The sequence below is a fragment of the Phascolarctos cinereus genome, unplaced genomic scaffold (assembly GCF_003287225.1).
Source record: "Phascolarctos cinereus isolate Bilbo 61053 unplaced genomic scaffold, phaCin_HiC Scaffold_4;HRSCAF=312, whole genome shotgun sequence".
Lineage (NCBI taxonomy): Eukaryota > Metazoa > Chordata > Mammalia > Diprotodontia > Phascolarctidae > Phascolarctos > Phascolarctos cinereus.
The window spans coordinates 514,427,599-514,440,517 of record NW_027555847.1 but is presented as its reverse complement, the minus strand read 5'-3'; the positions used below and the strand labels follow the sequence as shown (position 1 = coordinate 514,440,517).

At 39.8% G+C, this 12,919-nt stretch overlaps 1 protein-coding gene across 1 annotated transcript in view; it reads right to left on the bottom strand.

Annotated features, from left to right (window-relative positions):
* The window catches only part of RAB12 (RAB12, member RAS oncogene family), a 44,113-nt gene extending 33,542 nt beyond the window's left edge, over positions 1–10,571 (bottom strand). The window contains exon 1 of the mRNA XM_020985523.2: positions 10,038–10,571. Within this exon, the coding sequence (XP_020841182.2) occupies positions 10,038–10,554 (517 nt within the window). The 5' untranslated portion in view covers positions 10,555–10,571. The remainder of the gene's footprint in view (positions 1–10,037) is intronic.
* Positions 10,572–12,919: the final 2,348 nt, after the last annotated feature.

Below are 12,919 nucleotides of genomic sequence, written 5' to 3'. Positions count from 1 at the left end.
GTCACTTAACCCCAAATGCCTCACAAAAAATAAAAAAAAAAGAAAGGTCTGTGAATAGTCAAGACAGACATTAAATGTTGAATGTGGTGGCCAGGTTTTAAATAGATTTTAACCCTACCTAAAAAAACCTGAACAATTTATAACATGCAAAATATCATTCTTTGAAAGGTGATTTTATCTTGTTTTATTACAATTAGTTTGCACATTAGTTTGCATAATTCATTAAAGTCAATTACACATTTCATAACATATGCCTACATAAAAACTCAAATGTTAACCAAGCAACAGCAGTTTCTAATTCACATTTGCCTGAGTCACCATATTACATCATCTTGGCAATATAATCTTTATACACATTCCTAGATGAAACAATGTGGAACTTCAAGGTTCTGGGCTTTCTGAATAAAAATTATGGATAGCTTTCCCCCATTCTTTAAATAGACAGAACACAAGCTGGGAGACTGCATATAAACACATAAAGATCAAGAAAAAATAAATGATTGTATTTTCCCTCCAATATCAAATGCTTATCCTGGGTTTTGGGGGAAGGGGAGGAAAAGCTAAAACTTAGTTATTCTCAGAACAAAGAAATCAGATTTTCTCTTTTGTTCTGCTACCTATTGGGGCTAAATACCTGTTTCCCTGACGCACTTATATTGATTCTAGATCATCTGTTGAGACTGATAGGTATGGACCCTATGGCTACCATGAAGACTTATCAGCACACATTCATTCTTTCTACCCCTACCCCCAGATCCTTGAAACATTCTCTCTCCTGATGATTTCCAATACAGAAATCTGTTCAGAGAGGGGCTAAACCCAGTAGATACGACAAAGAGACTAAAGCCAAAGTTGTAATAAACACACTGGCTATTACCAAACAATATGACCTAGAATGATTTATGACTATACTTAATTCTTATTTTATATTTAATGTCTGCTTCATAGGACTCATAGCAAATGTAAGTAACATATGCCAAAAAGACCACCCAGCTTCGACCTAAATACTTCTTAAACAATCTATTTCGTTTGAGACCTGTTTTAATTATAGGAAGTCCACTTAAACTTCCTTGTAAATTCCAGTTAAAACTAAGTCTATACGGGGCAGGTAGGTGGCACAGTGGATAGAGCACCAGCCTTGGAGTCAGGAGGACCTGAGTTCAAATCCAGCCTTGACACCTGACACTTACTAGCTGTGTGACCTTGGGCAAATCACTTAATCCCACAGCCTAGTCAAAAAAAAAAGAAAAGAAAAGAAAAGAAAACTAATTCTACACTAGTGGGCCAGGCAGAAAATGTCTAATCCCCCTTCCACATAACAACCCTTCAAGTACTTGACAACACCTTTTCTCTAATTAAATTCAATTGAATCAGCATTAAGTATATACTATGTGCAAGTTGTTGGCTTTTTTTTAGAAACTGATACAAAAACAAATAACCCAGAGTAGTTTTTGCTCTTAAAATCAGATACAATACTTACACAGATAAGTAAATACAATATAACTAGCTAGGAGAAACACAAAAGTATTAATTTTAATTTCCCTATGAGTTGGCACCTGAGACAGCTCAGAATCCTCAAATGCAGAAGGGAATAAATTCCAGGCAAAGGGGACAAGTTATGCAAAGTCAGGGAGGTGAGATATGAAATGGAATGCTGAATATAGGAAATAGGCAAGTAAGTAAGTTTGGCTAGGACACAGAATTTGTGAAGGAGAGTAATGTGAAATAAATCTGGAAAAGCAACCTAGAGTTATACTACGAATGATTTGATGCCAAGTAAAATAGTTGCACTTTAGCCTAGACTCAACAGGGTACCACAGAAGCAAACTAAGAACACACTCAAACCTGTGCTTTGGGAATATCAATTTGGCAGCTATTTCAAAGGATATATTGGATAGGATAAAAGACAGGAAGCAGCAATCATAAAAAAGTTATTGAAACTGCCCAGGTAAGAAGTGATAAGGGCCTATATACTAGCGACTGTGGGGGTAGGAGGAGAAAGGGGAAGATAAGGAAACTGAAAGATATCTCAAAGGTTGTAAATCTGGACAAATGAAAGGATGATATTGCCCTGAAAGAAAAAGGGAAGTTCAGAGGAGGGTCAGTACAGGGCTGGAGCGAGGAAATAATAAGTTCTATTTTTGGCATATATTGATTTCTTACTTATCACAACACATAGTAGGTGCTTCATAAATATTTCTTGACTGATTCTGAAGTGCCCACTGGATAGCCACATGGACATGACCAGCAGACAGTGACATAGGACAGGAGCTCTGGAGAAAGATTTGGGCTAGGTATACAGATTTCTGCTTCATCTTTATAGAGATAATAATGGAAACTATGATAAGCTGAAATCACTAAGGGATGGTATAAAAAGAAAAGAGGACCCAGGCTAGAGTCTTGGGAGGCAGCCATGTCTTAATGGGCTAGAGATCTGAAACTAAGGATGGGCCAGACAAATACACAGGGAGATAATGGTGTCATGAAAGTAGAGAGAGAGTATGGGGGTGGTGGGTGGCGTGGTGGGGGGTGATCAACAGTGTCAAAAGCTCTAGTCCTTTCAATCAATCCTCACACAACATTTCTGGTAAGACCATTCTGGTCACTTTTTATCCAATATCCACTGAACGGATATTGGACTAAAATTAAAAGACTTACAGAAGTTTTCTTTTCTATACATCCATTTAATTAAGTCACAGAACAAATTATGCAAAAGAGTAAGAGGGTTGATTTAACTGGTTTGTGACCTAGGTATTTTAAAGCAAAGTTTGAAATAATCTGCTACTTGTCTGAAGGCTAGCAGGTAAAGCTCATTTTAAATGACCTCTCCCCCCAAGAAAAAATACACATATGATTCATATTCACAATTCATATTTAAGAGGTCATTCTAAGATTACCCTATTTGCTGATGACATAATGGCTTCCTTAGAATATCCTAGGGAATCAGAAAAGAAACTGAAACAATAGATTCAATAACATTGCAAGATACTAAAATAAAGCAAAAAATAATCATCATTTCTATATGGCAAAAAGAAAATCCAGAAGGGAAATACAGAATGGAAAAAATCCCATTTAAAATAATCAGACAACTAGCAAGGAACTGAAAACTAAGGCAGTGCCCATCAGCTGGGAAATGGCTAATCAAATTCTGGTATATGAGGAATACTATTGTGCTATCAGAAATGAAGAAGGGGATAATTTCAGAGAAACCTGGGAAGACCTGTATATTTGAATTAATGAAGAGTGAGGTGAGCAAAACCAGGAGAACAATTTATACCATACACTGTAAAATGAGCAACTTTGAAAGACTTATGAACCCTGATCAACATAATGATCAAACATGACTCCAGAGTATCGATAATAATGAATGCGACCTACCCACTGACAGAGAGGTAATGAACTAAATATCCAGAATGACACCTACATTTTTTTTAACATGGCCAATAGGGGAATTCATTTTGCTTATGTGTCATCTGTTATAAGGGCTTTCTTTTTTTTTTTTTCCCTAGAGGGGGAAGGTGAGAGAAAATAATGCTTAAATGAAAAAAATTAAATTAAATTTTAAGACCCCTAAATAAACCCTAAAAAAAAATATTTAGGACTCAATTGACCAAAGCACATTCAATAGCTGAGTGGCACTGTGGATAGAATGCCAGGCCTGGAGTCAGGAAGACTCATCTTCATGAGTTCTAAACTGACCTTAGACACTTATTAACTATGTGACCCTGGTTGCCTCTGTTTTCTCATCTGTAAAATGAGCTGGAGAAGGAAATGGTAAATCACTCCAGTATCTTTGCCAAGAAAACCCCAAATGGGCCACAAAGAGTCAGATGTGACTGAAATGACTGAAAAACAAGTCCTCATAAAAATCCTGTAAAAGATTATCATTTTACAGACAAGAAAATTGAGATTCAAAGAAATAAACTGGCTTGTTGAAGGAAATACATCTAATAAACCGCAGTCAGGTTTCAAATCCAGGTCTGACTCCAAACCCAGTGTTCTTTCCAATACATGATGCCAGCAATCAAAAAAAAATCAGTAAGTATGCGTAATAATTCTTACGTGCAATTTGCTTCATTGTGCATGCAATAGACTGGTTTTTTTAGTCTTAAAGGCAAAAAAAAAAATCAGCATGAATATAAAATGGGCATTAGGTCAATCATTCACATATTTATTTCATCTAAAGTTCATTCACCTGCTTCTGTCCTTGAGAACTTTTCTAGCCACAGAACAAACTTCCCTTTGGAAGCTGAAAAACACCAAAAGAGGCCAATAACACATAGGAATTGAAAAGGCAGAACAGTGCTTCTGTAGCATCCTTTCTACTCATCAAATGAGGTAGAGGCCTGACCAGGCTACCTAAGGTCACAGGAAAGTTCACAGGACAGGTGAAAGGGCAGTAGGGGCATATAAAAAAGGCAGTAGTCAAAGCATGTTCCTTTGCAAGGCCGATCCTCTTTTCTACATCTAATTTCATACTTGAAAAGCTGCCACTGTACTTTCCATATAACATTTTTTAAACTGTCAAAAGTACTATGTAAAATTTCACTAAGTAACCAACATTATTATTAATTTAAAAATCTTATCTTTAAATGCCTCATATGAAGACAATCGCCATTATGTAGATCACTTAATATATTTAAGCTTTTTTTTCACAATAAAGTTTTTATCATATGAGCTCCTGTACTGAATAGCAGTATCAGGCAATATTTTATTCACTTAAAAATACTACAAAAAGGTTTCTTATCTCATCCAAAATCAAAAAAGTATTTCTAAAATCTTGTAAAGAAAGTTCAAATTATGCTAAAGACAGTTTAATATTTTCCTTTTGATATATTTAATCTGTTTCTTTTTAATTACAGGGCATCTAATACTCACCCACCAGTAGCAGGGTATACACTATGAGTTATTTTGCCTAGAATGGATCCATACTCTTGGCCAGTTGCATTTGTTACCAAAAGCAAACACTTACAAGAATGGTGGTAAAATTGGGGATTATAATCTGTCATCCATGGAATAACCTTTCCTCTGTGTGAAGTCTGATGGAGCAGACATGGATCAAATTTCCAAAACTAGCCTTAACTGAGATAAATGTCTTAATATGTATGTATCCACATTAGGTAACTATAAAATATTGTGGTACTCCAAGGAACTTCAGGAATAAATTGATCTTTACAACATTCCTGTCAGGATGATAAATGCAGCAACTATCACTTCTATTACATAGTGTGTATTCAAAGTCTCAGTGTAGTTTCAGTATTATAATATTAATCTCCAATAGCTCAAAACTTCAATGACATTGGGTATATTCTTTATATAAACAGAAATGGAAATAAGGAGACTTAAGGATTCATTTAAGGTCCCTTAACTCTTAGGTATTTATCATTTCCTCTTAATCTCCATTTATCACTACTCTGCCATTATTTATTCCATTTATAATTACACTGAAACAATGGCCCTTTAATCCTCAGCTTAAAAAATATATTCCATAAAAACTTCCCAGACCACTCCAGTTGGAACTGATCTCTCTAGACCTGAACTTTTAAGACTATGAGCTGTGTATTTGTATCATTCAACTGGGACTTTACTTATCTATGTTCATGTAGTTTCCCCATCAATGCCTGGCACACAGTAGGCACTTAATATTTACTGACTGTCAATAGAATGCATACTCCTTTAGGGCAAGGGCTATTTCTTTTTTGTGTTTGTATTCCCAGTGCCTGGAATATATCAAACACTTAATAAATACTTGTTAAATGAATGCTCATTCCATATACTGTTTTCCTACCAATAGTTAGAAAGAAAGACAACTTGGTACAGTTGATAGATGGCTGGCCTTGGAGTCAGAAAGACCTCTATTCAAGTTTCTTATACATATGAGGGGTATGATCAAGGGCAAGTCAGGGCCCCAATTCTCTAAGGTTATTATTTATGTTCCACATGAGTTGCTAATCTGTCTTGGTAGATTTTCCACATTTGAGTTCCTCACACAAATGAAAGGGATGGATCATTGTTTATCTTAGCACATGTATATGGCTAATTCAATCAAAAACATCTAAATGTGAACTCATTTTTCCCCTTAAATCCACTACACTTCTGCACCTTCTTATTTCTACCTAACTCACAGAGTTGTTGTGAAAAGTGTTCTGCAAAACTTAAAGCTATTAGTTATTATTCTGTCAGTCATTCTCCCAGTTATCCAGTCTCAGTACCTAAAGTCAACCTTGGAGCCTATCTAGTCCAACTTAAGTCCTGGCATGGTACCCCCTTATTCCATAAACTCCAGTGGCTCCTCATCACCTCCGAGATCAATATTAAATCTTCATGTTCAAAGCCTTCATAACTTGCCCCCTCCCTTTCCAATCTTCTTACACTTTATACTCTCTCCTCTTTTTACTCTGCCATGCAATGACACTGGCCCCCTGGCTGGTCCTTGAACAGCATACTACAACTCCCAACTTCTGCCACTTTAACAAGGTGTCCTTCATGCCTGGAATGCCCTCCCTCCTCACCTCAGACTCTGGCTTTTCTGTTTTCCTTCAAGTCAGCTAAAATACCACCTTCTTCAGCAGAGGTGTCAAACACAGTCACAACTAGCAGAGAAACTGCCAAGTGAAGCCCGAACCAAATCAAAAATAATTAGGAAACATTTAACAAAATAAAAATACAGCATAATGTTTACTTGTGGTTTTCCAAATCGATATGCAGACTGCAGGTATCCTTTTCTATCAGAGTTTGACACTACTGTTCTCCTGGGAGCCTTTTCTAACTTTTCCTAACCTCCCTTGATTCTAGTGCCTACATTTTGTTGATTATTTCCAATTTATCCTATATATAGTTTGTATATATTCTAGTTGTTTTCATGTTGTCCCTGCCATTCAACTGTGAGCTCCTTGAGAGCAGAAACTGTCATTTATCTTTCTTTGTATCCTCATCCTTTAGCATAGTGCCTGTCCCATAGTAGTTATTTAATAAATGTTCACTGATTGACTAGCAATTCTTTTGAAATTTTTCTCATGTGTATCTTCCTTTCAATTTCCATTGTTTTCCCCCTGAATTATTGTAAATTTCCTAATTAGTCTTCCAAGTGCTACTGACTTTCCTAACATACCATTTTGAAGATCCCATTGCTTAAAAATGTTTACTGACTCCTCAATGCCCACACAATAAACTCCCAATGCCAATATACAAAATGCTACAGTCTGACCTCACAACTCTTCTATGGGAGCCTTACAATATAGCCAAACTGATCTACTTGCAGTGAGTCCTGCTTTACTATGTTTTCTCTGCACCAAATTCCATCCTTTGTGTAAGTCAAACTTTTCCAGCAAAGCCCAGTTCAAATCCCTCCTCTTCCACAAGTGGTCCTTCTCACCTTTCCCTCAGACCTCCAATAGGACTGGTCTGTTGGATACAACTAGTATATTAGCTTTCCTGCTTTTGAGCCCCTTGAGGCCAAAGTGTCCTAAGATATTTTTGTATACTTAGCACAGGACCCAAGTCGTGGTAGGCCTGAATTAATCAGACAATGTCATACTTTTGGGTAATCCCAACTCAGGCAAATGTAACAAAGCAGTAGCATCAGGGTTCAATGACCTAAATGTGGAATCCAATGACTTACTAATATTGTTTTGTCTTTATCCCAGTGCACACAAATGTAAATTCAAGGATACAATTATAGGGGCTATTTTATGCATTTAAAGATGACCCTTAAAATTAAGAAAGATAAATCTGCAAACTTGTCATTGTTTACTTAACCTAAAAAAAATGAATAAAACTCATTAGATAATTTTTTTTATCATTCTCACCATAAAATCTGCAATTTATATTTCCAGGTAGATCAGTCTTTTAAGCAAATAAGTGCCAAAACAGCAACTCTTAGAAAGGAAACAAAGGAAATGGGAGGGAAGATCAAACACTTCCACAACTTACTGCTTCAAAACACAGTAAAGAAAAGAAAATCTCAGTGTGTGTGTGTGTGTGTGTGTGTGTGTGTGTGTGTATTTTTAACCAGAAATTTAGATTTTCAAAATATGTAAAATATGGGATTTTTTGGGATTACAGTTTAAAATTTTAAAAACCAGTGTAAATAAGCCCTTAGAAGAACCAGTACTAACAACGCTCAGCACTGAACAGCTTTATAATCACAAATTATCTACAGGTTCTGTCCTTCAACATTAGGTACTGAATTTTTAAAAAAAATTCCAAAATAAAGTCACAAAAAAGAAAAAGGAAAATTTGCAAATTAATTAGGACTTTCAGAATGTTACAAAATTGGATTTGCAAAGGTTAGCTACTAAAAGTTAAAATCTAAAAATGAATATTCACTGTTTCTTGGATATTCCCTGAGGAAATCCTTAACTGCCTATGATTCAAGGTGATTTCCTTTTGTGCTAAAGAACCTCCTGTCTAGCACCATGTAATAAAGTTCTCTCCTGTTTCTGCTTTCTTTTATTTAGGTTACATATACATCAGCCCAGGAGCCATGAGATCCAGCTTAGCTTTATGGGATTTTTAACAAAAACAATTATTGATAAATGGAAAAAACAAAGTAGTTTCTTCATCTACAAAATGACAAGTTGGCCTAAATCTTCAAAGTTCTTTCCAGAACTAAGCTACAAATAAATGCTATGAAGTCCAGTGTATTCTTATTGTAAATAAATTTGCCTGCCTTCATAAATTTTCTCTTCAGTTTCAGTTTTATGAGGCAAGGCAATTTTATTTTCTGATCTGGTATATTATTACACAGCTATACTAAGTCTACCTGAATGATAATGGCTTATCAGAATTCACTGTTAACTGAAACAGGATTCAAAGTTTAATCTTTTATTTTATCATATGTACTTTTAACAAACTGTTTATTAACAAACTTGCACTATCCTACTATTTTCATTCATTTCCTTGGAGAGTTTTAAAAAGCATTTTAAATTTCAGTACATCAAATCAGTAGCTCATTATCAGTAGACACCCAGTTTTACCATACCAGCCTTTCACAGAACTGTTTTCTTTTTTTATTCAAAATGTGAGGGGGAAATTTTGCTAGAGATAAACTTGATACACCTTTGTCACTTATTTAGTCAAGGCCATACAAGCCACTGAGTGTGCCCCAGCAGGTGACTGTTATCTTTACTTTCAATTTCACAACATGCCTGTCTGAGTCCCACCCCGAAGTATCAAGTGATTCTCCCCCCCCCCCCCCCCCGGTCCCCATCCAAGTAATATAAGACGGTCAGGAGTTTCAATTGAGAACGACGCTGGCTGCTGGCTACTGCTTAGGACAGCTGAACCCAAGCAAATGCATCACTCAGTTATCTGACCTTAGAACAGGCAAATAAAGAGGGTGTAGGGGAACAGATCATCCTAAGAGGTATCTAAGGAATAAATCAATTCTATGTTTGGAGAAGAGGAAGAGAAAGGAGATATTTTTGTAGAAAGATGAATATAAACAAATACGGAAAAGAACCAAGAGGCGGGTGTACATGGAAGCTGATATGAAAAATAGCCCTAAGCAAAGATAACATAAACTAAAATAAAATCAGGGCCTCAGAGTGGGAAGCAGCCTTAAGTTTCCCGGAAAAGCTCCTAGGCTCAGGGCACCCACTTTCTGTGTGCGGCTGAACCTAAGGGTCAATTCACCCTACAGTTGTTAGAAAGTGCCGGGGAAGGAGAAAGGCTCAAGGACGCATGGACAAATGAGGTCAACACCAGAGATGTGGGGAAGGGGCGAGCAGAGGCTGGGGAGGAGTCTGCTGGGGAGGAGCTATCTGGAGAGCGGAGACCCCGGGCAGTCCAGGGCGAGGGGCTGGACGAGAGGAGGGACGGCGCCCGGGGCTGGCTCCGGGGACCGGATCCTTATCTTCCCCTCGAGGGTGGGGGAAGGGGTCCCAGGCCTCTGACGGAGCGGGGTGAGGGGGCTTCCCGGTCCCCCGGAGGGGATCTGCCCGTCCTCTCCCCCACTCCCTTTCCTAGGGCCTCCTCGGCCCCTCCCGGGTCTCCGATCGCCCCCTGCCCGTGAGTCCCCTCTGCCCCCCGCTTACCCACGGTGGACTTGCAGGCCTCGCAGAAGGTGTCGTCGGTGAAGCGCTCCATCAGGCTGGTCTTGCCCACGCCCCGGGAGCCGATGATGATGACCTGCAGCTTGAAGTCGGCCGGCCGGGGCGGCTGCTTCCTCCGGCGGGCCTGGCCGCCCGACAGCGCCGGGGAGCCGGCGGCCGAGACGCCCCCGCTCAGGCCTCCGCCTCGCCTCTGCAGCGCGGCCCCCCGATCCATGGACACATACGGCTCCCGCTCCGCCCGCGGCCCGCTCCCCGGAGGAGGCGCCCCTCGGGCCCGGCCCCCGGCCTCCGGCCCCGCCGCCTCCTCCTCCCGCCGCCGCCGCAGAGGCTCGGCCCCCGGCTCGCTGTTCCCCGCCTCGTCCGGCCCCGCCGCCCCGCGGGCTCCGTGCAGCAACTGCCCCACCGGCCGGCTCCCCGAGCCCGCGTCGCCGCGGCCGCCGCCGCCGCCGCCGGGAGAGGAAGAAGGGAAGCAGCTATTCCGCAGCAGCGGCAGCAACATCCCGGACGAGGAGGGGCAGGAAGGGGGACGAGCCCGCGGGAGGGGCATGGGGGGCGGGCCGCTGAGCCGCGGGAGCCGGCGGGAGGAGCCCGGCCCAGGCGGGGAGCCGGCGAGAGCGAGCAGCCGGCGCCCCCTGGCGGCAGGGAGGACCGGGCTGCAACCGAGCCAGCAGGAGGGCATCAAGACTGCGCTGTGGCGTCCTATGAGGCGTCCTGTACTCCTCCCTCCCTCCCTCCCTCCCTCCCTTCCTCCTTCCTTCCTTCTTTCCCTCCTTTCCTTCTCTCCTCCCTCCTTTTCCTTCCTTTCTTCCTTCCCCTTTCTTCTTTCTTTCTTCCTTCTCTCCCATTCTCTCTTCCTTTTTCTCCCTCTCCCTACCTGCCTTCTCCTTTCTTCCTTCCTTCTCCTCTTCCATTCTCCTCCTCCTCCTTCTTTTTCTTTTTCTTCTTCTCCTCCCCCCTCCTCTTTCCATTCTTCCTTCCCTCTTCGTCTTCTCTCCATTCCCTTTATATTCACTCTCCCTTTTCTCCTCCTCCTCCTCCTCCTCCTCTCCTCCTCTCCTCCTCCTCTTCTTCTTCTTCTTCTTCTTCTTCTTCTTCTTCTTCTCTTCTTCTTCTTCTTCTTCTTCTTCTTCTTCTTCTTCCTCTTCTTCTTCCCTCTATGTTTCTCTCTTTCATACCTCTGTCTTTTCAGTTCAATTCAGCAATCATTTTTTTTAGCCACCTACCATGTGGCAAAAGGGAAAGCTTGGCTAAATGGCTAAGGAATATGTCTTAGACTCAGGAGTACCTAGTTTTCAAGATCTCTGATGAATTCAGCATTTTAACTTTGGAAACCCTAATGAATACTGGCATTTTAACCTTGGAAACCTTTCAGGGATGTCAAGCAACCCTATAAGACCATAATTTGCCAAGAGTTGTTTATTTGCATTGGTAGAGAAAGTATCCTCATCCAGAAGTTTTTTCAACCAAATCTCAGATCCATTCCTAGTCCTTAAGAGCTGAGGCTACAAAGACAAAAGGAAACAGCCCCTGCCCTCAATGAACTTTCATTATGAATCTCAGTAGAGACATTCTATTGAGTCTCTATGGTGGTCTCTGACACTAACTTTTGCAACGCTATTTATATATCCTTTCTGGAGGGAAAGGGCACCAGTTTAATATAAAAAGTAGTTTGAAAACATTAGAATCAGATCTCTGGAGAGCGTAATCCTAATTTTAACACTATTGACTTGGACAAGTCACTTAACTTCTCTGGACCTCGATTTTCTCATCTGTAAAATGAAGATATTTACCTTACTGACCTTATAGCATTGTATTGAGGAGCAAATGAGATATATTTGATCAAATAAATGTGTTTGTGTCTCCATATAAATGCTAGCCATTATTATTTGGGAAGTATTATTTTAGATATTACAAAATCAGTGATAGTTTTTGAGGCACCATAAAGTTTGAAAATCTTGGGCTAGAATCATATATGTAATTCTTATTTGAAGATCCTAGGATACAGAAAACCTATGTTTGTTAATTTGTTGTCCCTGTATCAGTTTAGCAAATTCTCTCCATGAACATAACACTTGAGAACATAGAGTTCTAAATATGATATGACCTGGCACATTTACAAAGAATGATTAAGTTACCAACTGAATTTAAACTCTTTGGGCTATATTTAGACTCTGTGTTTGGCAAATATATGACATGTATGCTTTAAGCAAGCCTGATATATGAAAATCTTGACTCATATAGAAGAGAAATTAGGGAATTGATAATTCCCCTTATAAGAAGATTCCTTTAAATAGATGGCCCTCCTGGTATTTTAAAAATTCAGTTTTTTCTCTTAAATCCCCTTCTGGCTCTTAAGAAGTATAATGCTATGATTTTTCCCTCATCCTCCCAAAATGATTGCAGAAAATTTCAGGATATTTGTTTGACCAAAAAAGCAAGATGCCAGTAAAGAGAGTCTTAAACCTTGTGTTGTATCCATTTCAGTGTACAATAATGACTGTGATAAGTAGACAGCTGTTAATGGCATGATTCCAGAGGCTCAGAGTTTACTAGCCTAAAATATAACACCTTCTTTATGAGACACCTGGTGGAACAGTGGACAGAGTCTTGGAGTGGGAGTCAGAAAGACCTAAGTTCAAATCCAGCCTCAGACATTTCCTAGTTGTGTGACCCTGAGTAAATCACTCAATCTTTACCTCAACTGTAAAGTGGAGATAACATAGTATACACTTAAATGCTTGTCTCCTTCCTTCTCTTTAGGTCTGTTGTTCAGTTGTGTCTACTTCTTCATGACTCCACTTGGAGTTTTCTTGGCAAAAATACTGGAGTGGTTTGCTACTTCCTCAGCTCATTTTTCAGATGAG